Source organism: Macrobrachium rosenbergii, chromosome 27 (assembly GCF_040412425.1).
Source record: "Macrobrachium rosenbergii isolate ZJJX-2024 chromosome 27, ASM4041242v1, whole genome shotgun sequence".
NCBI lineage: Eukaryota > Metazoa > Arthropoda > Malacostraca > Decapoda > Palaemonidae > Macrobrachium > Macrobrachium rosenbergii.
The window spans coordinates 17575482-17602649 of NC_089767.1; the positions used below are offsets into that span (position 1 = coordinate 17575482).

Below are 27168 nucleotides of genomic sequence, written 5' to 3' on the forward strand. Positions count from 1 at the left end.
TGCTAAGTAAACAATTGTTCTTAGCCACGTAAATTAAGTCTAATCCTTTGGGCCAGCCCTAGGAGCTGTTAATCAGCTCAGTGGTCTGGTAAAACTAAGGTATACTTAACTTCGTCATACTGCACAATGAACGAACGTGTCCGCAAGGATTTCATTCTTTTGTTAATTCATCTAGATTTTTAGGGCGGTGGACTTATACTTTGCAAATTGTTTTATAAGAAAATTAAAATCAGCCCGTGTACTCGTTGTTTTTCAAAGCCATTAGAAATGGCCTTTGGTCTTTGAACTTACTAAAGAACCCCGTAGGAGGGGTAGTTCCATCAGTGCACCACACGCGGTGCACTGTAGGCATTGTTTAAGGATCTTTGCAGCATCCCTGCGACCCCTAGCTGCATCCATTTTATTCCTTTTACTGTACCTCCTTTCATATTCTCTCTTCCATCTTACTTTCCACCCTCTTCTAACAATTGTTTCACAGTGCAACTGCGAGGCGTTCCTTCTGTTACACCTTTAAAACCTTTTACTCTCAATTTCCATTTCAGCGCTGAATGACCTCATAGGTCCCAGTGCTTGGCCTTTTGGCCTAAATTTCATATTCCATTCCAATCCTTATTTTAAAAAAATGCCTTCACTCTTCAAGCACCAACGCTACCCTTGCCAAGCAAAAAAAATATGTTTGTTTCACATATGCAAATGCTAATTTTTCTGTGAAGGACAACCGAACTAGTGAACAAAACAAGACTGATTTAACAGACAGTATATTTAGGAACTGCCCACTTTATTATTCAAACGTATACTCAATGAACATCATTACGTTCTGAGCATTAGGTTTTAAGATCCTGTAATACGACAAATCTACCAAAACCACTACCAACGATAATTCAAAGTAACCTTATTTCATAAACTTATAAAATGATGTCAGTTACGTGACATTCCTTTCAGTAATTTCATACAAAACAAAGTAATCAACTGGGAAAATAATTCAATTTTGTACATCTTATCATAAGGTAAGTAAAGCTTAACTACGGACTTTCATATGAATTTATATTTAAGGAAATGTCATTCAAACATATGGTGTATCAGAGAAAAAATTTAAACAAACCGGCAGAGATCTTTTTCTGAAAAAAAAAACCCTTTTACAAGGAAAGTCTTATTTAAAAAAGATAAGTTTAAAAAAATTTATTAGTCGTTTAATATTCACTGGTGCTGATCTGTAACCGGCTGAAAATTATATGCATTTGTTCACTCTTGAACTGAATTGAATACAGTAATTGCAAAGCTTTACCCTTAATGGTCATAAAAAGGAATGTAGTATCACAAAGAATATTCTTTAATTAGAACTTTTTTTATTTATATCCGCCAGAACAAATGTATTCCATCCTAACCGTCCTTCGCTAACTAGGCTGGACATTAGTTCAGAATCTAAGCAGCCACAAGGCATTAGCAATTAACTCAAAACGCTACGTCCTAGAAACACCAACAACCCCTTACCAAATAATCAAAACATTACAGACCTATTATTTTTGCTGATTAAAATAGATACTCAAAAGAGCAGGCTGAGATCCGTTAAATATGATACAGACCGCGAACCTGCTCAAGTCTTTCAGATGTTTTCAATCATCTTATCATACTATACAGTGATTAGAATTAGAATGTATTTTGGGAACATTTTCTTCATCGAGCATCTGGTTATGATAAAACTGAAGACTATTATCATAGGACATGCTACAAGATGGTGCACCCGCAACCCTGTGTCATCTCTGCCGTCACAGAAGTTAATATGGCCTCGTCAAATATATTCTTCAGTCCTTCTGTAGTCAGAGCTGAGCACTCGAAGTAAGCAACTGCTTTCACCTCCCGGCTAAGTCTTCGGCCATCCAAATACTTGATAAAACCAAGATTTTCTTCGGAATAGCGACCATTTTTCCGAAGGTCCGTTTTCGTTCCAACCAACACGTATGGGGTATTGGGGCAGTACTTCTTCACTTCCGGAATCCACTGGAAATGAAATTGATTTATCAATACTGGCATATTGGTGTTCAGTTCTAACGTTAAATGTCTGGTCGCCAGGTTGACTAATTTTCTGATCCTGTTTTGAGTTTGGTTTTACATGCCAGTAATATTGTGCTATTGCATATGGAGTTGTATGTACTGCTTCTCCAGTGTCTGAGACTTCTCTTCACTATCACCAAGTAAAGAGTGCCTACAACCTTCAACCTACCCACAACATTCATGACACCTTTTCTAAACCTTGAAGTGAGTACCTATGTATCCTATTTTTCTCCTTAATATCTCGTCACCAAGTACATAATAAACTGCTAAGAAGGAGCAAAACATACCTTAACGTAATTCTGCACCACAATCCAACAAGTAAGTGATCTTTTATACCATATGCAAAAACATCCTTATTGCACTTAATATTTCTCTTGTAAGGTTTCTGTAGATTTGTAATATTATAAAGACATACAAAATTTTTGGAACTTATTTTCAAACTTTTGAACGGAACTGTTCCATTATGCTTTCTCTATACAACCTTTAACAGTGTAAAACCTGCACTGCTAGATCCTAACAATCCTTCTGCTTTCTGTATAACAGTCTCAAATTCAGTCATACCTTAACTAAGCTATACTATGCCTCTTTCTGTTAATACAAAGGAAGGATTGTCCCTACCTATCTATCCATCCATCTACCCAGAGAATTAAAAACAACAGTTCTAACTTACCACATTTTTAACATTCTGGAAGGAATTCATATTATTCACTGAGAAGCATATCAGAACAACATCGCTGTCTGGGTAGGTCAGTGGCCTTATCCTGTCGAAGTTCTCGTGACCAGCAGTGTCAAACAAGTTTACTTTGTACGGTTCTCCATCAATCAATACATTGGCAACAAAGTTATCAAATATCTGTGGAATAAAAGAGACAGTGAAAAATTTATGAATGGATAATAAGTTTTATAGGAGAATTATATGCATTTTCCACTAATATTTACTTTGTGCACATCAGTGGATAAAAAATACAGGGCTCTTATCTTATTTCGTTATTTCTCTTTAGTCTTCAACAATGTGAACAAGAATATAACCATCACTTTGGTTCTACTTTTCTTAAGAATATCAATTATTAATGCTGACTAACATGTATTGTAAGGCTGTTACTTTCCATATTCCAAAATATTCAGTTCCAAGCTTGATATAGCATTAGGGGGTTGTAAAGTCACAAGCATAAACCTACTCCAATTTACACAAACCGTATGAATGCATCTGTACTGAGGTTAAAGTTATACTGAAACCGAACAAATACTTGGTCTACTTACCGTAGGAGCGTAGCCAGTTGGAAATGTATTTTGTGTGTAGCTCATTACCAGACTTGTTTTGCCCACAGCTGCATCTCCAACAACGACGATTTTTATAGTCTTTTCCACCGAATGTTTGTTCCACACTTTGCATAATTCAAGTTTCATGTCTTAACAGCTGGGAGTAAATGTTCTTTCCTAGCGGTATTATAATCTGGAATAATAAAATTATCATTCATGGTCAAAGTGCTATAATATATGATCTTGAACTGGCTATTTATATCGAAATGGTTAAAGGTTTACTGGATAGTCAGTATATACGCAATAATAGTCTTCCAAGTATGCCATATTCTCTACTGTAATGATCTATTGGAAATGAAGGGGAAAAATGTAGTTAGCTGGTTATACTTGATCCAAATGTATTTTTTTATATATAGGTTTGAACGAGCCACTTTTAAATGATCTGGGATCATCAGGGATGGTTGATGAATCCCTTGGGTGCTTGGAAAACAATTTACATGCCAGGAAAACTGTACAGATTGAAAATTCATATTTGTATGAACATTAAGTAAAGGAGTGCCACAGGGAATTACGTTAGGACCAATCCTATGATGTATTTCTACAGCTGGTTCGTCAAATTCACTACAAAGACCCGGATGTATTTCAAACTCTATGGTTGATACATAATTTATATCTCTATCAAAGAAATTAAGGATACAGACGCATATATATATATATATATATATATATATATATATATATATATATATATATATATAACATATATTGAACATAATATATATACATAAATATGTATTTATATGTATCATTATATACATATATATAATTATAATATAAATATATATAATTATATATATATAATATATATATATAATATATATATATATATATATATATATATATATATATATATATATATATATATATATATATATATACATACATATAACTTATTTTTCTGTTGGTGGGAAAGAAAACTATGTTTGGGAACTTCTTTGATATTTAGTTGAATATTAACAGTAAGTACGTTAAAAGAAGAAGAATTAACGGTAACATGGTACAGACAGGTGATAAACAGTAACTCACTAAGTCAAAAAGTGCTCTCCAAAAGAACCAAGGAACAAGGAAATAAAATTGAGGAAGTAATTGGCCATGAGTATCCATTAACTAAGGTTGTACTGAATGATTCCAGCACTGACTGACTGCCAGTTATACAAGACAGACTTCTTGAAAAAATAATTCTGGATTTTGGGTGTAACCTTTAAATTTCCTGACGGGTTTTAAGTTTTTGCTATAAATTCAGGAAAGAACAAGAGAGCTATCCCAAAGTTTCCATGTAGAGCAAAGTGCAAAAGGCCTAACTTCTTTGTGTTTCTATGTTTAACATTGTGTTTCGAAGTTACAAATAACAAAACCAAGCGTTTTCCATCTAAGTTTTCTTCCGCTCTAAGGCAGTACGTAAGGGAGAAAAACCAAATACATCAAAAATTCATAGAAGTGAAGAATCTAAAACGAAACACACCCCTCGAATAACAGAAACCCTGACCCGTGGCAAGGGCAGATGTTAGGAACAGCACAATCACAGTACAAAATCAAATGGCAAATTTACACGCTGCACTCTGTATGGTATTAAAGGTTCTTTTCAGCGTCCCTTCGGTTGCTAAGACGCATCATCATCATCATCATCATCATCATCAGCATCCAAGTTTATATTTTCAGTCGCTCCTATCGGATCTTCTTGCATCTCACTGGTTAAGCCAATTTGTCAGTTTTAGTTCCTAACTTCCCGCTTTTTCCTTGCCATCCGTTCCCACGGTCTCTTACTATTATTCAGTTCTCATTTTCCAGTTAAGAACAAATCCCTCCGGTAAGTCTTGAGTTTACAAATGCGGCTAAGCAGTCTCGTTGAACCAAATAACAATAACTGAAGTTAATTAGTTTCAACCTGGAAAGCGAACTAAATTCTCTTTAGAATATTCGTTCACTATTTTAATGGTTACTAGAGATGATCAAAGGACATTATCTAAAAGTTTACAATGTCATGTGAATATCCAAACTTGCTGTCATCACTCATTGGTATAAAATAGACACAGATTGTAACGATAGAAAGAGGTGCTCAGGCTATTGCAAATAAAAATTCACCAACCCAAGGAATTCCAGACATGCTATTTATCATGCAAACAAGGAGAAAATACCTGGGTAAATCCACTCTTATGTAAGTTTTCTTCTTATAATAAGGGAATGAGTAGGAAAACGAGACCAAATACCCTTGCAAAATTCACAGACGTAAAATCTCAAAATTAGCGTACCTTTCGTATAAAAGAAGCCCCGATCCGCAATGAAGGCAGGTATTGGGAACAGCGCTGTCACAGGTAAAGATCAAATGAGTGTTATTTCACCGTCTTCCGTCCTTTACAGAGATGAAAGTAAACATTGAGAAAAATTACCGTTAAGCCAGAGGTCAACAATCATTTGAATTGTTTCCCATTTCTTGTTAACTAGCGGAATGCAGAACTCTAAATATTTGTTCTGCTTAAAAGTAATTACTCGCTTTTACTACTGTTTACGCATTTCCCTAACTACCAAGATTAACATGGTTGTTATGCACCTTTGCTTATCTACTTATATGCAAATTTCCAACAGTGCTTCGCGAGTAGAAATGGCGTTTAGATATATCCTAATTTAGATAAGTCTATTATTCCAGTGCCGAAACTGAGAGATCATCGCACACGATATCCAAAGATCTACTGTAGATCACAACACACACACACACAGGTACGGGATTGCAAATATACATATGCACGCCTGCACTTGTGTGCATACCCCTAACACACACACACACACACACACACACACACACACACACACACATATATATATATATATATATATATATATATATATATATATATATAGGACCAAGGGCAGAGAAGACGTCCATAATAACGGCATAACTTTATTGGTGCTTACGTTTCAAGACATCTGTCTCATTATCAAAGCTGGAATAAGTAAAATATAAATATAAAATCAGACTCGTACTTAAAATTACAATCAAAATATTAAAAAAGTTATACAAAAGAAAGACAAAATTAAGAAGACCGTTACCGTTTGTACGGAGTATAAAAGTAGAGTGACATAAACAAAGAATTCCAGGCCGGGGTAAACTCACGTCAGGTACAGAGTTGTTGAGGTAGTTTGGTTGTTCAATCTTGGTACTAGTAGTTTAATAAAAAGAGATTCAAAGATAGGAAGCGAAGAACTGGGGACTTTGGAAAGTATTTTAAAATTTCTATAATCAATTTCTGTTTTACATCTTTTGGCGTGTTCTCGAATATTTGAAAACTCTGGATTAGATAATTTGACTCCAGTTCTATAACTGACCCCCCTATGACAATCAATTCGCACTTTCAGTAGGCGACGTGAGGCGCCCACGTATTTCCCTGACTACATCGGGGGCAAGCAAATAAATAGACGATGCTTGATGTCATAAGAGGGCTAATTTTGTCTTTGTACTGGAATAATGATTTGATATTAAGAGGATTGACCGGAATCAATTTACAATTAATGGCAGGTGCATACTGTTGAATTAGGTTATTCAAAGTGTTGTAAAAAGACTTATCGTGGATCATAGGGAGACTGGCGAAAAATGTCATCTTAGGAACTGTAGGTATTTGTAATTTAGGTATATATTTATCATTCAGAAATTTATTTAAATAGGTATAAAAAGTCTGAAGGGTAACAATTGTCTCGAAAGTATTTGTATAAAAAAGTTATTTCATTATTAAAACCAAACCAGCTGGAAGTTATATTAAAAGCTCTGTGGAAGACGGTAACCAAGGAGTTTAATTTAAAATTAAAACAGCAATGGCTATAAAAATTCAAACCTAGACCGGAGAAAGTCTTTTTCCTAAATACTGATGAATTAAAACAATCCCTGTGGAAGAGACAATTGAGATAATTCTTAACAAAATTTATATTGAAACTAACACTATGTTTAAGGGTTTTAACCGAGATAATTTTAAGAAACTTTTACAACTGGCAGTGGACACTGCCTTCATTTTTAATGGAGTTTCATACTGTCAAGTAGAAGGAATGGCGATGGGGTCTCCACTGGCCCGACATTTGCCAATATTTTTATGTGTTCACTAGAGGAGCAATTGCTGGACAATTGCCCTCTGGCCTCCTCCCCTTTTCTATTGTAGATATGTAGATGACACTTTTGTACTTTTTAGAGACAAAGAAAGGGCTGAAATGTTTCTCCAGTATGCTAACACAGCACATCCAAATATTAGGTTCACGATTGAGCATGAAAATGATAATAAATTACCCTTTCTGGATGTTTTAGTTACTCGAGAAAACGATTGTTTTAATTCATCAGTATTTAGGAAAAGACTTTCTCCGGTCTAGGTTTGAATTTTTATAGCCATTGCTGTTTTAATTTTAAATTAAACTCCTTGGTTACCGTCTTCCACAGAGCTTTTAATATAACTTCCAGCTGGTTTGGTTTTAATAATGAAATAACTTTTTTATACAAATACTTTCGAGACAATTGTTACCCTTCCAGACTTTTTTTATACCTATTTAAATAAATTTCTGAATGATAAAATATATACCTAAATTACAAATACCTACAGTTCCTAAGATGACATTTTTCGCCAGTCTCCTATGATCCACGATAAGTCTTTTACAACACTTTGAATAACCTAATTCAACAGTATGCACCTGCCATTAATTGTAAATTGATTCCGGTCAATCCTCTTAATATCAAATCATTATTCCAGTACAAAGACAAAAATTAGCCCTCTTATGACATCAAGCATCGTCTATTTATTTGCTTGCCCCCGATGTAGTCAGGGGAAATACGTGGCGCCTCACGTCGCCTACTGAAAGTGCGAATTGATTGTCATAGGGGGGTCAGTTATAGAACTGGAGTCAAATTATCTAATCCAGAGTTTTCAAATATTCGAGAACACGCCAAAAGATGTAAAACAGAAATTGATTATAGAAATTTTAAAATACTTTCCAAAGTCCCCAGTTCTTCGCTTCCTATCTTTGAATCTCTTTTTATTAAACTACTAGTACCAAGATTGAACAACCAAACTACCTCAACAACTCTGTACCTGACGTGAGTTTACCCCGGCCTGGAATTCTTTGTTTATGTCACTTACTTTTATACTCCAAACAAACGGTAACGGTCTTCTTAATTTTGTCTTTCTTTTGTATAACTTTTTAATATTTTGATTGTAATTTTAAGTACGAGTCTGATTTTATATTTATATTTTACTTATTCCAGTTTTGATAATGAGACAGATGTCTTGAAACGTAAGCACCAATAAAGTTATGCCGTTATTATGGACGTCTTCTCTGCCCTTGGTCCTGTTTGCCTCGGTTGATAGTAGCCACCTACCCTCTCAGCTATATATATATATATATATATATATATATATATATATATATATATATATATATATATATATATATATATATATACATTTCTAGTGATGCAAGCTTCGAATGTAATAGACATATATATATATATATATATATATATATATATATATATATATATATATATATATATATATATATATATATATATATATATATATATATATATATATACGGGGATAGAGAGAGAGAGAGAGAGAGAGAGAGAGAGAGAGAGAGAGAGAGAGAGAGAGAGAGAGCTCTAGTGACGCAAGCCTCGAATCTCAGAATGAATTACAATATTTTGCCGGCATTTTACTTGCCAAAGGCAACGATATTTAGTTGCGCATGTGTTCTGGGAAGATACATAAATAATAATTTTTTTGTTATTAGTGTTCTGTAACAGAGAATAAAAATATTTTGAAAATTAGTAAATAAAAACAAAATATTAATTAAATTTGGCCTCCCGAATTTTATTCAGTGCCCCTCAAGTACATATCTTTATGAGAGTTCCTAAATTAATAGCGAATATCTTATACACATATATATATATATATATATATATATATATATATATATATATATATACTATATATATATAGTAATATGTATATATATATAAATATATATATATATATATATATATATATATATATATATATATATATATATATATATATATATATATATATGGGGGAGTGATTGCACTTGTGCGAGCGTTTGACATCTCCCAAATAGTCTAGGTTTTAACAAAGAATCGACTGGTGGCTGCTACCGATGCTGTACAATTGAAACATCTGAATAATGAAAAGCCGTCTCTTCAACATCACTCGTCGCGAAAAAATTATCGGTATTTTCAGGTGATCTTCTTCACCTTTCCAGGGAATTAATGACGCGCGAGTCACTTACGAGGGGGGCTTACGACCTGTTATAAGTCGCAGCAACAGGTCTGAGTCTGCATTGCCTCCTGGGAGACTGGTGAACGAGAGTCTGCTTGCTTGTGCTTGGCATCCTCTGTTGAAGATTAGAAGGTACCGTCCTCTGTCTGTTATTTGGATTAACTTTTTTTATACAAGCATGAAAATTTCTAGTGTATTTTTCTATGTTAATTCCAAAATACATCATCGCTTTGCTGTCCTTTTTAGTCTTTGGAAAATGTTGGAAATGAGGCAGTTATAACTGGTGGAATATAATCCATACTGACTCCTTACTAATGTTTAAAAAGAAAATTCTTAGAAAAGATGTTTGTAAAAGTTCCGGTCTTTCTGATGCGCCGCAATTTTGTAATATTCTGGTAAGAAGAACAGCATAGAAAATGAAAAGGTATGCATACATGAACATGAAACAAAACTCCTCAATGCAAGCTGTAATGCTGCCCACACCCTGTTCACGTATATATATATATATATATATATATATATATATATATATATATATATATATATATATATATATATATATATATATATATATATATAAACACACACACACATATATGTACATACATACATATATTATATATATATATATATATATATATATATATATATATATATTTATATATTTATATATATACTATATATACATATATATATGTAAGTGATTAGTAAGCAATATCTTCTAGCATGGCTTGCTCTCATTGAAAAGTCTAGTAAAACTATTGTCCCTACCATATACATTCTCTCCCTGATTAATACTGGAGTAATGAAGAAAAGATTGTTGACATAATTCCATAAATCTTCAAAGGAGACTTGTAAGAAGTGAGGTCGATAATGAAGAAATGTGTATAAATGCCGGAGTTGGGAGTAACAGAAACTTAATTACGAGATTCCCTTAGGCGTCGTCAGTTCAGTTACGGATGCTGTGGAATCTGTTTCTAAGTTTGCGCTTTAACACAACTTGGTAAAACTTTAGTTTGCGTCAGTAAATGTCTAAGTAAGAATGAAGAAAAAATTCCTCTGGCTAACAGTTTGGTAAGAAAAGTAAAAATGAAAAATTGAATAATATGTAAGATTTTCTTTTGATGAAAGAGAGGCAGTAAAAAATAAGAAAAACGTCTTATTCCAGAGAAAATTACTTTTTCTTATTTTTTTTTTTAAATGTAAACAAAACCCGAATGACTTATATCGGATTTCATAACACATCCTTGGATATTGTTAGATCATTTATAAATACTTTTTCATTGCATTTCTTTTCTTAAGTGTCACATCAACGATAAAGTTTTAAATAAATGGTTGATATATTGAAAATTATTACTGTATGGAAGTACAAGCAGGTTTATGTTGTACATGTTTCTCTATTACTATTCTCATAAAAAGTTTTTATCTTAGTACTTGATTAATTTTCTTATACAGTAGCAGGATATTTGTTTTTATTTCTCGCCTGTATGCCTAATTACATCTGTATTATCATCAACATATTCAGGGCCTTATTATTGCAACCAGAAAAAAATATGCAGACTTTTCTGTATTCACTAAATCTAAATCCATTATTATCTCTATATACTAGGCAATCCAAAAAAAGGCATGTCTCTGTCATTTTCCATTTTCATGGTGAATTTCATGGATAACACAAATAAATTTTATTTACCAAAGAAAGTATTAATGCTTGCATTCCCGGGCTAAATAAATATTTCGTCCGCAGACCTAAAACATATTTCATTGCGCAGAATAATTTTACTTAATATTGTACTTTCTGAAACTTTCATGTAAAGGTTGCATAAAACTGGACCAAATTGCATGAGTAATATTTCCGTTGCATTAAAATCACATTATTTTAATTAATGCTGTTCAGGCGACCTCAGAAAAACGTATACCCAGCTGTTTTCTCTTTAAGGAACCGGATAGAAACTCTAGCCAATCAGTGGATACTTTGGTGAAAAATGACATTACGTTGAAACTCACAAACTTAAATTCACTGCAGATATATACATCATTTATTTGATTTACTGAGCCTACATTCTTCTTTATATTAGCATTAGAAATTGCATAATTAAAGGGTTAAGTATAACAACAGGGTATTTTTCCAAAATCGTGAAGCAGAGCCAGCAGAGCTAATACGTGTAAATGGCCTACTTGGAAAATTTGTTTATTGCGTTTTTATTTGTCCAAATAAATGCAATGAAGTTTGAAAGGTTACACAAAAGCCTTTTGTCAAGTGTTCATGTCTCTTTAGTGATTATTCAAGATTTTTTTTATAGACAATACTTTTCACATCGTCTGTGGAACTTACTGAATTGAATGAGTATTTTCCCTTCTCATAAGAATGTTAATTGTTTTTACGTATTTACTTATTTGTAAATATTCTGGTTAATCAGACCTAACAGCTTTCATCACTTGCATATTTTTATTACCTTCAAATTCCTTTATGAATACCACGAATCTTTTGGAGTATCTATTATTTTCATATTTGCGTAAACAACTCCTTTGACATATTGACAGTCCACTAAAAATGACAATATACTTGTCCAGATTTCATATTATTTAATAATCTCCACACTGTTCACTGCACTATAAGATAATGTGAAATTTAAGCGGTAACTGAAGTCATAAGTATTTCGATCAATGGGTTTATCAGACAGGTTGACCAAAATATAATTAATTACTTTTGTTAGGCTCCTCTTTCTCTCGGGTACTGATATCCATTCAATCGTATGTATAGAGTGTCATCTAAGAATATATAATGTCAATATCTGCCACTAGGTATCAGTCTACTTGAAGATGTCTCCACAAAATAATGGGGAACCGTTCAGGACTTTTTCTTTATAAAGTCGGGTCATTCCTGATTCAGCAGTCATAGGCAGCACGTAGCTTCAGGTGATATATATATATATATATATATATATATATATATATATATATATATATATATATATATATATATATATATATATATATTCTTCTTCTTCTTCTTCTACTTTTAACGTGCTTTTTCCCATTTTTGTATGGGGTAAGCACGATGCCTTCTTTTGAAGGACTTTTGATTTGGCTTTGGTGTAGACCGTAGTCTCGATCGGCTGCCCTGCCTGACATCGCTTAGACCCCGGTAGCGTATGTTTCATGTATCATACCCGACCCAACGCCCTTTCTTCCCAGCAGCGAGAGTTGTTGCGCGGGTATGGCGAGAGTTCGAGATGTGTGAGATGTTTATTATGTTTTAGAAGGTGTTGTAGTGGCTTTGTTTTGTGTGTGTATTTAGTCTGTAACACCCATTTGCTTTTTTAAACAAACCTATCCGTTGATTACATATATAATCCCGGGATGTCTACACGGATAGCAAAGTGTCTGCCTCTCTGATCAGTCGGCTGCGATTTGAACCCGCGCCACAGACCTCTACTAAGTCCGAAGCTGCTGCTGTAACCGACTGAGCCATCGAGGCTCTATATATATATATATATATATATATATATATATATATATATATATATATATATATATATATATATATATATATTGTTGTATATCCCTTGTTACGGGAAAATGCTAATTTTGGGGAAAATCATGCAGGACACTCACAAGCAAATCTATATATATTTTGGGGGGATATATATATATATATATATATATATATATATATATATATATATATATATATATATATATATATATATATATATATATATATATATATATATATATATATATATATATATATATATATATATATATGTGTGTGTGTGTGTGTGTGTGTGTGTGTGCGCGTGCGTGCGTGTGTGTGCGTGTGTGTGTGTGTGTGTGTATTAAGCTACAAATATCGTTTACTACCCACTTTAGGGTAATAAAACAGCTACAGACAGTGTCTTCGACCACCAAGCTATCAAGAGAGATATAAGTTGATATCGACTCTGCCATACACATGTCAGTCGGTATGAATATGCGTTCTCTTTGCCATAATATCTCCTTTCATTCCGATTACCGTACAGAAAGTTCTTATTTCCATTTCACCTGACCACCGTCTAAAACTTTAGAGGCACATGGAACATATGAATTAACTTTAAATAATTAAATAAATGATGATGAAAACTAACCAACACAGGCATTTTTTAAGACGGGTATTTTTTAGAATCATAATTGTATTTTATAAGATATTCTACATAACTATGACTATATTTCTTTCGATACGTATATAAATGAACTGCATTTACTTCAGTTAGATTCTATGGACATATCGAATTTATTACATTATTTCACTGGCAGAATAAAAATATTTATTCACCTTTTATCTTCAGACCGCTCTTTTACTTCCATCGCTCTCATTTTCGCCGGTTTTGGATTTTTTGTTTTCATTTCTTTTCAATGAGACCATTCGTTCATTTCATTTAGCTTTCCAATTCCTCTCCTTATTCTCAGTTACTTCATCCATTTTCATTATTCCCCAAATTTAATAGCCCTCTTCCTCTTAGTAGATAGCCTTTACAACTTTTCATTTTCCTAATAATCATTTTCACTTACAAGTTTCCTGCCTTTTCAGATAGGTGTTTACACACTTTCACAAACTAGCTTTACTTTGTGCATTCTTTCTAAATTTACTTTACAGGACCAAGTCACTTATCCATTCAGGGGTAAACGTAATCCCGAAATTTGTATAACTCTCTATTCTCTATCCCTTCTAAAATTCTTGTAAGCAATTATTTGCTACTGTGTTGAAATTTTTTTGCCAATTAGCCTAAGCTATCTACATAACTTATAAAAGGCTGGATGATACACATGGTTAATTTCTATAATTTTTATGATTATCTATTATTATGAAAGTCATTTTCACGATTGTGTTAAGTTTATGTGGCGAGTATTATATACAGTATACTGAAAAACAGGCATATTTTATTTTCCTGTTTTTATGTAACAATGCAGAGTGGTTGTGGTATATTCGATGGTGTCGTGAAAGACGGCTGTTGTATCAGAACTCAAGATAATAATCATTTTTATTTTTCTGGAAGATTACAACTATATTGCTGAAATAAAGTGACGGCCAATCTAAAAACAAAAGCGGCATTCTTTAAATATATCTGATTCTGTACTGCAATAAGCATGGCATGAAAGGTTCAAGTAGAATAAATATCTGTTATCATTCAGGTCCTTTGTATGCCGAATGGAATACTCCCAAACATGGAAGCCCCTGGACATTGGCCTGCGAATCCATTTGGTCAAACTTTGGCTCAGTGGAAAGTCTGCTCGGTCAATAGCGAGAGAAGTTGGCATCAGCGTGACAACCGTTTACAGGTGGATTCATCGATGGCAAGAGGAGGGCAATGTCCATGACAAACGCAAGACAGGACGAAGAGTGTCCAGGGAGGCTAAGAATGCTACGGTAGCAAAGTTAGCATCGACGAACCCTCGTTCTGATAAAAATTCTCCTCCTCTTTGGTGTCACACCAGTGGTATACTGCGAAAAGACCTCTGTTTCATGGACAAAGTAAGACACACATTCTTAACCAATCATCACATGCAGAAGGGTTGTGGAGCTCTGAAAAATGTTATATTCTGCAGCGAAGTAAAATTTGTTAAGGAAAAAGTTTCATCTGACGCCCAGAACAAATCTCAGCAAATTATGTCCTCTACATCTGTGCTGGGATGGATGTGGGTACATGGTCTAGGAGATGTCGTCTGCTTCTCGCGACAAACAGTCCCAGAAGACTATGTCCATCTTTTGAATGACAGCATCCTTCCCTCAATCGCAGCGTTAGGATCAGAAGAAAAAACGAACATCACACTCGTACACAACAGTAAAAACTTGCTGAAAACTCCTGAAGTAATGACCTGGCTCAATAGTCATCCAGGAATCCAGATTTGTCAGTGGGCTGGAAAGGATGCTGGCTGTCACCCCATGTCTCATATCTGGAATCTTATTTGCCAAGACTGGATTATCCACCAGCCTCCAGACGACAAGGCGGCTTTTGAGAGGGCTTTGAGTCTTTGGAAAGATGTCAAGGGACGAGCTGATGTCTCTGTAAGACTAATTGAATGTATGGTTAGTCATCTTGGAAAAGTTATTGGCTTAAAGGGAGACAGTTCCTTTTCTGCATGGTTATTGTGACACTGTAGGACTAGAAAATAAGAAAAATTCAAACCCATTTTCAACTTTGAAGAATTTATGCTTTTATAGCTTTTTTTTTTTTTGAGTTTTCAATACAAATAGAAATCTAATATGAAATACTTTAAAAGGGATGTACGACGTACGGTCTGAGTTTCTTTGGAAATGTTTTGAAATAAATGTTGCCTTAGCATAACAGTAATAGTGTTCTGTTATTTTATAGTTCGAAATATATAAGAATTCATTTTCATGTAGAGTTAAATTTTTCCGTAAGTGTTGCTCTCTGCAGTCAGTACTGAGAAAACTTCTTTTCGAAGTATCCAGAAGTACCAGTGACATTAGTAATGGAACCTGCCAATTAAGGAAAACAAAAGGAAAAAGATGACACTTTGATTGAACAGCGAAGGCTGAAACTAAGTTTGAATTATTTTTGGCAAGTCACAGTGTGATCTCCACAATAGCGGCTATGTGTGTAACCGGTAATTTGGACAAAAGTAAACAAAAGGAACTCTTGGCAAAGTACTTTTTATGTCTGTGTAGAAGGACTGGTTCATGCCATGCCATACTATCTCTTACATTATTCACTGAATGCCATCTTTTATGAAAATCGAAAGCAGGACATACCATGTGAGAAATGTGTGCCCACTGGACAAGGAACAGAATGCAAAAAGCACAGCATATCAATTAATACTAATTACAACGAAAGACATATAATATTTTGAAAGTATGAATCTAATCTACAGAAAAACAGAGGGATAATATATAATATCCAGTGAGTATGTTCAGGGATTTAAATGAGCAACAGAGAAATAAGAGTTGAAAAGGAGATGAGGGTGTATATCTTTAAAAAAACGTCTTCTACAGAGGAAGATCGAAATGGAGAAAGATAGGTATCATTTGAGAGAGAGAGAGAGAGAGAGAGAGAGAGAGAGAGAGAGAGAGAGAGAGAGAGAGAGAGAGAGTGGAATGTATAACTACCGAATTTATTTCCTTCAGAAGTCATCAACTTATTCGAACGAAATCGACGTTGGTTGACAAAGTCGACACCAGTCCTACTGTTTTGAGTTTGAGAGTTTTTTCAAATCTTGACAGTACTGATATATATTCCTAATTGCTGTATAACCATACATTTTCCGTTACTGATACCCTGATGAATAATTTCATTAACACCAGCATCTAATGAGCTACTGTGCAGTGCTTTGTGCTTCTAAGGTTATCTGCAATACATCCACAGACCTCACGACTTCGTAGAGTTGAATGAATTTCATGAGGTGTTTCGTCTCCTAATTTCATAAAGCTAATTTCATAAACAACTATTCAATGTTCAAGTTTATGTGCAAATTCTCGTGCGAGATATATTGCCAAGTTGAACGAGGAAAAGCATCGTGTACATATAGGCGACTGGGTATGTAAGACATCCCTTGAATTTGAATTAAAATGTAGATTTAGAGCTGACTCATTGAACAGTTCTGACCTTTTTTTTTTTTTTTTTTTTTTTTTTAACAAAAGCTGTGGGTTAGGCATAAAGACAAACGTTCTCCTATAAATGTTTTGGATGGTGTAATCATAATGACTGTGTAAATTTTCTAATACAATATCACATCATAAAATTATTGTCGTAAAATGCGTTTAAAACTACAGTATCACGCTAAGCAGGAGAGAGAAAGTTAAGGTATCGTAGGCATAAATAAGGTATAGTTGTTGCTCTGCTAATTAAGGTATGTTAGACAGATATACAAGACATAATTACTTTAATATATACCAGCTCTTAACCTTACTCCAAATTGTATCTGTAACTTTTGAACATTTGTATATATTTGGAATGTCAGACGAGTAGGCTACGCGACTCGAAAATAAAAGAGAAAAGTTTCACATAACGTTTATTTTCCTTACCAATAAGTTGAAGTCTCATATTTATAATACACATTACGAACCTGTTTATGTAAAGTAAATGCAAAAAAACATTTTGACCACCACCACACTAACTTACAACGGCATTGGGATGACGTTAAAGAATTTTCAAGAGGATCTAAGAGATAAATAAAGGGCAGTAAACCCTGCTTTTTTTTTTTTTACTTTGGTAACATAATCTTGTATTTCACTGAGGATAAACAGTCAGAACTTAATAAAGTCGGTAAAATTAAAAAAAATTACAGTTAAGCCTCAGTTCTTCTCTTAAATGAGTTTTGAACTAGGACGCAATGAAAATATAAAAATTGCCAGCTTTTTTCCTTAGCAATATTGATTTATTGTAAAGATTCACTTACCCTGTATGGGAAATAAATGTCAATATTATATATACATATATATATATATATGTACATATATATATATATATATATATATATATATATATATATATATATATATATATATATATATATATATATATATATATATATATATATATATATATATATATATATATATATATATATATATATATATATATATATATATATATATCTTCTCCCCAACCAGGGGTGGCCATAGAGAAATCTTCTTAATTATCTCTGCCACATTTATGCTATGATTGCTGTCATCGATGTACCTCTGTGCTGGAAATTCCACAATGTTACCTGCTTCATACATCTACAGAAGGGTCTCAGTGGCAATGTATCAGACCCCAATACACAAACTACAATATCAACTCTACAATGCATGAATGCATGCCTTATCTGATTTTCCAAATATTTTGGCCCCTCCTTGTCAGTGTGTCTTTCTTGTCATCTATCCATCCCCTCCTACGCTTTCCTCTTTTCCTCCCCCCGTCTGACATTTCCAAAATATGTACTCCTTTCACCAACATCTCGTCTTCCTTTCTTTCTACTTGACTAAACCATCTCAAAACGTTCTCATCCAGGAATCATGTGTGAGTTTCTCAAATCGTTCCTTGATATTTTAGTTGTAAAACGTTGCAGTTGGTCGCAGGTTTTTTGGGGATTAGAATTAGGGCCATGATTACAAAATGTTTGGATATAATTTTTCAATATGAACGTATGGAAAAAGTCAATAGAATAAGCAATCATGTTTACAAGATAATATGCATTTTGAGGTAATCCACCTGTCAAACCATTAAGAAGTGTAATCCAAGTTTGTTACTTTTGATGAAGATAAAACTCCCAACGTCTGATGAGAAACACGTTTTCCATTATATTCGAATGTGGGAGACTCTTTAAATTAATTTGTCATTATTATATCTACAGCATAAATAGCATATCAAAAAGCATTTGGTAGTCACAGTCAAGGCCCTCCATGCCGGAAAATGTTTCGTATTTGATTGTTGGCTTAACATACCAACACCATGGAACCAGATATTAAAGTCCTATAAAGTCTGGTTCGGACAAGGATAAGGGGACTTGCTGTGTTTACATTTAGCAGAAAATAGACAGGGTGCTGTATTTGTCAAACAGAATCAAGATTTCACAACACCAGAGCAACCAAATATGAAATAACCACTGGGTTATTGCCTTATCACATTCTAACCCTTAATCTGCTGTTGATTTTTTTATGTAATACTAACGAAATGAATAAAATAGATTTATCTTTAATCAAGTAACAAGAAATTTACAGCAATTGCCATGATAGTAAGAATGGCATGTTTTCTTAGAAAAATACTGCTTTTAATCTACATAAACATACAGAAAGCAGAGAGGATACGGTAGGAGACAGACAACTTGTGGTGTTTGTGCTTGAGTGTTTCAGGCATTTGTTGGTGGGCGAGACTCGTTCAGTGGTTGTGACTGCTGGCAGCAGAGGTGAGAGGTAGGATTGATGCAGGTTAAAGGTTTAGTGATTGCTGGTGTCCTTAACAATATTTTTTCTTGAAGATTATATTGGAGCTCTTCACAGGGGCATAATGAAGTTCTACAACGGCTTGAATATATTGTATTTGGTCATCCACTGACCGTGTCTTTGAAGAAACAGTAACCTTTTGGGTGGACCTCGACCTTAGACCTAGAGCACCCGGTAGCTTCTGCAGTACCCGGTTCTCAACCCAAGATTGCAACGCAGTATTTTTGTGCTTTCCCACAGCACGGCTCGCACCTGCATTACCCCCTCACCTATTGGACATGGCATACGGTCTCCCTTCAAGGAGTAATAATAGGCTTAAATATGTCCGCCGCTTCCATGAGGGTATGGAATCTCGAGACAATTTCCATCACAACTGAATAGTTAAGAACAGGTCATGCAGTTTAGATCTGATAATTTTTTTTTTCTTAGTTTGGAAAGCTACAACGAAACGAGAGAATTTCTAATGCAAACCGAATTTTGGACCACGCTCACAAATCTACTCCCAGGTACAGGAGTTCGTGCCTAGTGGTGAGCGTCGAGATTTTAGGAAACTGGATCTGTGTAACATCACATTTAGGGAGGAAAAGGTACAGTCCGGCCTATCGATAGGCTTGGGTGGTTCACCATTTAGCGGGAAGAATTTATGAGTCTCAGTAATAAACTTTCCTTTTGAGATGATATTAGAGGCTTTCTGATTCTTATAGATTTCTGTATTTTTATGAGTTTTTCCATATACGACTCCTTATACATTACCCAGTAAGATTTTTGTTTGTTAAACTATGCACTTTTTAGGGGTGAAAAAAAAATAAGTGTAAAGATTAAATAAAACCCCATCACTCTATGAATGCATTGTTTTTCATATGAATTTAATCTTTTTCATATGAATAAAAAAGTAGAGAGAGAGAGAGAGAGAGAGAGAGAGAGAGAGAGAGAGAGAGAGAGAGAGAGAGAGAGAGATTTATAAGCTTTCTGTTAGGATGAAAAACATAACAATGATTACCCTTATTAACAAATTGCAGATTTAATCAATCTTCTCCGACGGTGCCAAAATTAAACGTGTTTGCCCAAATTAGCCCCTAATTGACATGGCTCACCAGAAACCTCATTTGAAGATTGCAGCTGAGGAGGTGAGTTTTTCCTCTAAAACTATTTTTTTTATAAAGATAATCCCACTCATGACAGATTATGTACGTCATTTCTCAGCACATAAGGATAAGCACTCACTACGATATCTATCAATACGAAAAGTTGAGAAGGCATTCTTTGACAGGTATAAAATAAAAAAAATAAGATTTGAATAGAATTTCATTTGGTAAAATATAAGATAAATTGCCCCCATCCATTAAATAATTTCAACTAGAATTACTGACATATAAAAGAGAGTAACTATCTTGCAATCTAAAAATAATAATGACAAATCAATTAAAAAGCTGGAATCGAAAGTGTTAATGAGGTTAGAACATCCTTTATTAAATTTAAAACTCATTTTCTTGCCTTTTGATTTTTTAGGTCTTCTAGTTAGAAAACCACATCGCAAAATTTCAATTTATTTTTTAAAACCTACATATATCATACCAGAATTTTGACGTGATATTTTTCTTGGCCATAAATGCAAGCAAAGCTTTCAGTATTGATAAGCAGTCATATGATATTTCTATTAAACAAGTGCTAAAAGCTAAAATAATCTAGATGGAAATTCACTGACTTAAGTGCTCTTTTTTATAATGAAATCTTGTGAAGTACTGAAGTATTAGTACAAGAAAAATATCTGTACGACTAAAAAACACTCCGCTGTCTATAATAAGCATTTTATCTGTGAATGGTTATATTTGCTGTATAATAATCTTATTTGCTTAGCCATTTAAACAGGTTACTATTGCCATGTATTCATAGCTCTTTTGTTTATCACGTCAGTACACTTGAGTGAGAATAATTAATTCTCCCGGTTGCTTCTCCTTCTACTATTCCTCAAAATTGTTATTACCAGAGAAATTAAGGCCCATTACTCGTCTAACTACCAATTATTTTCAAGAGCTTTATACTCCTGTTCCATACTTGCTCCTCAGAAAATTAAATTACATTTTTTTTGTTGAATACGTTACCATCCTGTCCATACCTTATTAAATGTCCAGTTAATAGTATTTTGACCTGCTTTGCATTGATCTGTTTCAGTGGGTTCCATACACCAACCTCATTTTTAAGGACAATAACACCTTCAGCATCGGAGGTCCTATGGGGCAGTTCCTAGATATTTTTTCTGCCATGATGGGCTTCAGGTGAGTTTTTTTTTCAGATGCACATTATCTCAGTTCTGCCAAATTAATCACAATTATTCCATAAGGTCGACGTCACTAAAATATAAGTACTGAATGTATTCAGTTATATGAATAAAATCATGGTATACGAATTTATTTATTTACTTACCTATTTATTAATTTATTGCTTTGTTCATTACTTCATTGTTTTTTTTTTATTAATGATGTTTGTGTTCTCCCACACGCTTCTCTCAAGCTACGAAATCCTGAGGCCAGAAGGTGCTTTGTGGAGCGCCCGCCTTCCAAATGGTTCGTTCATAGGCATGGTTGGAATGCTGGAAAGAGAAGTGAGAAATTATTTTTCATTTTGAATATTATAAAGAGAAGACATTGTCTTTCGCATATGGGTGACAGAAAAGAAATGCAAATGGATTCCTAGTTTTAAGGACAAACGAAATCAAAATATTCATCCCCTCGGGATGAATTGTCTTTTATTAAAGTTTAAGAGCATACATGACCAATGTTCTCCGTTTAATAATTCTAGTATTGTGGAACAACGAAAGTGAAATAGTTTTTGTTATAGAAGAGATCATAATTCTTGTCAAAAGAAAAAAAAAAAACAGAGAATATGCAATGGACGCGTCCCATAAAAAAGTTTCTTGTCTTAATCTTCATTTGGAAATTCATTACTGATTACAAATTATTATTCTTCTTTTTTTTTAATTAACGGTACAGCATGAAACATTCAGCTTTACCTAGTAATTCTTGAAGAAAACATGCAGACCCGTTTGTTCTGAATTTTATAACTAGGCAAGATGTAATTTTTAATTGGATTCAGAAAAGTGATAAACAATACTCTGAATGTCCAAGATAAATTATATGAAAGTTTTCAGAAAAAGTGGCAGATCGGAAGGGTAATTAATTTTATATACAATAAGTGCTTAGGTGCTAGTCTGTTTTAAGACTGAAAAAAGACGTTATTGCAATTTGGACTTTTTCAGTAAGATATGAAAAGCAAAATTGAAATGTCGCTTTCAAATGGTAGAAATTTTCTGACAAAATGGTGGAGCTATTTATTTGACAGGTGCACCACTTGCGGTGTCTTTTTTATTTTTAACCCCTAGATGTTAATTGCACATAAATCATTCACTGCTATTAACCTTTATTGTGTGTTCTACGTACTAAGACAAGAGATCCGTAAGGAAGGCCTTGAGCGACATTACAAACACTGCCGTAATTATGTTTTCTTTAGGAAAATGCCTTTTGCACAATATTATTAAAAAAGCATTAATTCATAAATTAACGTCAGTAACTAAGGTCTAGTCATTTGCTGTACATCATGCAGTTTCACTTTCCTTATCATCTATTTTAAGAATGAATTACGATACCGCATACGGTTTTGGATTACGATACCACATCCGATTTGGATTACGATACCGCATGCCGTTTGGATTACGATACCGAATACAATTTGGATTACGATACAGAATACGGTTTGGATTACGATACCGAATACTATTTGGATTACGATACCGCATACGATTTTGATTACGATACCACATACGATTTGAATTACGATGCCGCATGCGATTTGGGTTACGATACCACATACGATTTGGGTTACGATACCGAATACGATTTGGATTACGATACCGCATGCGATTTGGATTACGACATCACATACGGTTTGGATTACGATACCGCATACGATTTGGACTACGATACCGCATACGGTTACTTCGATACCTCTTCAGACTACGATATCTTCTCTGACAAAGTGAAGACCTTTAACAACGAAGAATGAAAAACACTAAAGAAGCACTCGACTGAGAAAGCCGTATTGAGAAAATCTGAAAGCGCTTTCTCCTGCAGGAGGTGGAATTCGCCCTGGGTCCGTTCTTCGCAACAGACGAGAGGGAGGCCGTCTGCGACTTCACAGTTCCAGTATATGGCGATTACTACGCCATATTCATGATCAGACCAAAGCTTTCCAACGACATCAGCGGATTCGTTAAGCCTTTTACTCCTTTGGTAAGTCAGGGAAATAACCTATATTATCTGACCACGATTTAAATAGGTTCTCTTTATTCAATATCATTTCTATGTTTTACAGTCTCAGTTTTAGCAAAGAGTTCTCTAAACTTAAGATGAAGTATCTTTTCTAACATTAACTGAGGAAAATTTGAGGTGTTGCACCCATACTGATCATTTTGCATAAAACTGTCATCCAACAAAGACTCTGTCTGAGGGATGACCTCTTATGACCTTACAGGTATGGTCTCTGATCCTTCTCAGTATCTTTAGCGTTGCCGTGGCTATGTCCTTCTTGGTCTGGGCGGAGTCAAGGTGCTTTGAAGAGCGCGAAAACGACATCGTATCGAAAGCATCCAAGTTTGCAATTCAGTCGTTGTCACAGAAGGGTGAGATAATGGGTTTTTATGACTTGGTAACTTTGACACTGAGTTGTACACGAATCCACACTCGTATACCATTATAGTTTGTTCACTCAAAACACGAATATTTATCATTTCTGTTAACACACGTGACTTAAGTGCTTTTCATATAGAAAGAGTGTTGTGATATCACAGTATTGAATTGGATATTTTGCCATATATATATATATATATATATATATATATATATATATATATATATATATATATATATATATATATATATATATATATATATATATATATATATATATATAATCTCAGTATCTTGTAAACAACATTTGATAGTGAAAGGTCTCCTCTGTATATAGGTATGAATTCAATTAAGGTAAAAGATAATGAAGAGGACATGATCCTTTTATATTTGTTGCTCTCACGTCTCCCTGTCTTTACATCATGAAAAGAATAATAAAATCTTTGAGGGAAGCGACTCACGAACGTACATAGTCATACGGAATAAGGCTGACAAAACAAACAATGCAGATTCTCTGTTTACTTTTCTAACTAAGGTTTCTAAATTCTGAAAGCATTAACAGCTGCAAATCTCAATTCAGTCCTGTAAATTTGTATTTAGAGACACACGAAGAGACAGTCTATTGTGTCCTTTGCAGGGTCTACCTGGCTGCCCAAATTCGACGGTGGAAAGGTCATCGTCATTACGTGGCTCTTAGCCTCCTTTGTTTTCATGTCCTGTTATAGCGGGATCCTGACGGCGATGCTCTCTGTCCCGAAGGTCGTCATTCCCATCAACTCCTTGGCGGACCTTCTCAAGCAGTCCGCTCTTCCCTGGAAGATCGAAGCTGGAACGATGATGCATCAGTACCTTCAGGTGAGTCTCAAGTTCTCTCATCTTTGCCCGGTTGTAAATTACCAGCTCACTTGCATAGCTGCCGTTTTCGTCATTCCCGTAGGGTGGTAGTGCCATCAGTGTACCTCTTGAGGTGCGCTGTAGGCATTATTTAAGGACCTTTGCATCGTCTCTTCGGCCCTCAGCTGCAACCCCTTTCATTCCTTTTACTCTACCTCGGTTCATACTCTAATTCTTTCATCTTACTTTCTACTTTTTCCTAACAATTGTTGCATAGCGTAACTGCAAGGTTTTCTCCTGCTACACCTTTAAAACCTTTTTGCTCTCAGTTTCCATTTCAGCGCTGAGTGACCTCACAGGTACCAGCGTTTGGCCTATGGCCTAAATTCTATATTCCATTCCACCTTTTTCGTCATCTGTCTTTTATTCGAACAAAGTTAAAAAAATGTAACCTATGAAAAGTCACTTTTCTTAAGCCCCATTGTTATCTCACAACAGCTTCTAGTCACAAGTTTCAAACAGAATTGTTTTTGACCCAGGAATCGGAAGACGAGGTCAAGCGTCAGATCTACGCAAAAAAGGCCGGAACTTTTGTCAGCTGCTGGAGGTCAAGGCAAGAAATTGCCGACGGGGAATTTGCCGGCATTTGTGACCACACTTCCATGAAGAAAATCATGTCCTGGGATTTCAGGTGGGTTCGTTGAAATGATAACAGCACACTTAAACTTGGCTGTTTAATAGTGAAATGAGTACTTGAATCGTGTAAATATTTCTGTTATATATATATATTTGTTAAAGGTGTGTGTTTTGACTTATCCCTATGGTTACATAAACTTTGTAAAATGTGTGATTTTCTGTATTTATAGAAACGCCACAGTCTTCAGGTACTGTTTGGCTACTTCCTAAAAAATCTTTCGGAAAGACAAATTTACCATTTACAGTGTTCCAGTGTTTGTTTCTCGTAATTTCCGACGCGCATCAAATTGCTGACTTAGAATTAGTTTTAGTATTATATTGAATGGATTCATTCTTATTTTGCAGTACAACTGGGTCTTGTCATCTCTACATATCTAAAGAGAAGGTTTACAGCGGAGGAATACTGGCAATGGCTTTCAAAACGAATTCGACCTGCCTGCCAAAAGCCAATCGCTTGTAAGTCTTATTTTACGTGGCTAAGAACCAATTGGTTACTTAGCAACGGGACCTACAGCTTATTGTGGAATCCGAACCACATTATAGCGAGAAATGAATTTCTATCACCAGAAATAAATTCCTCTAACTCTTCATCAGCCGGCCGGGGGAATTGAACTTCGGCCCATCGAGTGACAGTCTGAAGCTCAACCGACTCAGCCAACGAAGGGCTGGCGGAAGATAGAAAAGTTGTTACCTGGTTTACATGTCATTTTTTATTAAGAGAAAACTCTCTTATAGAAGAGAACTTTAGTATGCTTTTACCATGACTTAACTTTATTCAACTTAAGAAGGTGAACAGAATGTCTCTCTCTCTCTCTCTCTCTCTCTCTCTCTCTCTCTCTCTCTCTCTCTCTCTCTCTCTCTTTCTCTCGGGTATAGCACGCCACTGCAATTAGATAACAAAATCATTTCATAATTTCTCTTAAAGGTATTTTCCTTTTCTTTATGACACCAGCTATTTTGTAGATTTAATGGCTTCATTTGGTATTCTAATCAAAATTTTCATCGAGTTCTGAGATATTGCCTGAACACATTGCAGTTTTAAACTAAAGCCTGGAAGATGGTTGCTAAACGTTAACGAAAAGTATAACTTCAATTTATAACCTCAAATAAACTTTGCCAAGATATAAGGCAACAAATTATGGAAATTATATCCCATATTCATCAAGTCATGCAGGAAAACCTGTCTTCTGAAATGAATAAAAAGCTGAGTAAACTTCGAAAGGCTGCCGTTTGTTCATCAGTTCGATCCATAAACAAGTAAAAAATACGCTGAAGTTTCTTCGGCGCAATCGAGTTTTCTGTACATCGTATAATCAAGGCCACCGAAAACAGATCTATCTTTCCGGTGGTCTCGGTTTAATACTGTATGAGCAGCGGCCCATAAAACTTTAAC

The 27168-nt window shown here is 34.5% G+C and overlaps 2 protein-coding genes across 3 annotated transcripts in view; one reads left to right on the top strand and one right to left on the bottom strand.

Annotated features, from left to right (window-relative positions):
- Positions 1-742: 742 nt before the first annotated feature.
- LOC136853451 (ras-related protein ced-10-like) lies at positions 743-5759 on the bottom strand. 2 transcript variants are annotated; one of them, XM_067129048.1, is made up of 4 exons: positions 5622-5759; positions 3313-3505; positions 2723-2905; positions 743-1998 (listed from the first exon to the last, which is right to left on the bottom strand). In XM_067129048.1, the coding sequence occupies exons 2-4, from the start codon at positions 3457-3459 to the stop codon at positions 1726-1728; spliced, it is 603 nt and encodes a 200-aa protein (XP_066985149.1). In that variant the 5' UTR covers positions 3460-3505; positions 5622-5759; the 3' UTR covers positions 743-1725. The 2 variants fall into 2 exon arrangements, with proteins under 2 accessions (XP_066985149.1, XP_066985150.1); XM_067129049.1 differs by having other exon boundaries at positions 1167-1998; positions 5508-5623.
- Positions 5760-20648: 14889 nt separating this feature from the next.
- LOC136853293 (probable glutamate receptor) overlaps positions 20649-27168 on the top strand; it is an 8965-nt gene continuing 2445 nt past the window's right edge. The window contains exons 1-8 of the mRNA XM_067128654.1: positions 20649-20690; positions 21736-21839; positions 22075-22165; positions 23691-23849; positions 24091-24238; positions 24883-25100; positions 25619-25770; positions 26121-26231. Of these exons, the coding sequence (XP_066984755.1) occupies positions 20649-20690; positions 21736-21839; positions 22075-22165; positions 23691-23849; positions 24091-24238; positions 24883-25100; positions 25619-25770; positions 26121-26231 (1025 nt within the window). The remainder of the gene's footprint in view (positions 20691-21735; positions 21840-22074; positions 22166-23690; positions 23850-24090; positions 24239-24882; positions 25101-25618; positions 25771-26120; positions 26232-27168) is intronic.

Excerpts from the sequence above, each read along its gene's own strand:
- LOC136853451 (XM_067129048.1), bottom strand. The coding sequence starts at position 3,459 with ATGAAACTTGAATTATGCAAAGTGTGGAACAAACATTCGGTGGAAAAG. Across the intron at positions 2,906-3,312 it reads CAACTGGCTACGCTCCTACG|ATATTTGATAACTTTGTTGC; the intron begins GTAAGTAGACCA and ends TTTATTCCACAG. Across the intron at positions 1,999-2,722 it reads TCCAGAATGTTAAAAATGTG|TGGATTCCGGAAGTGAAGAA; the intron begins GTAAGTTAGAAC and ends TTTCATTTCCAG.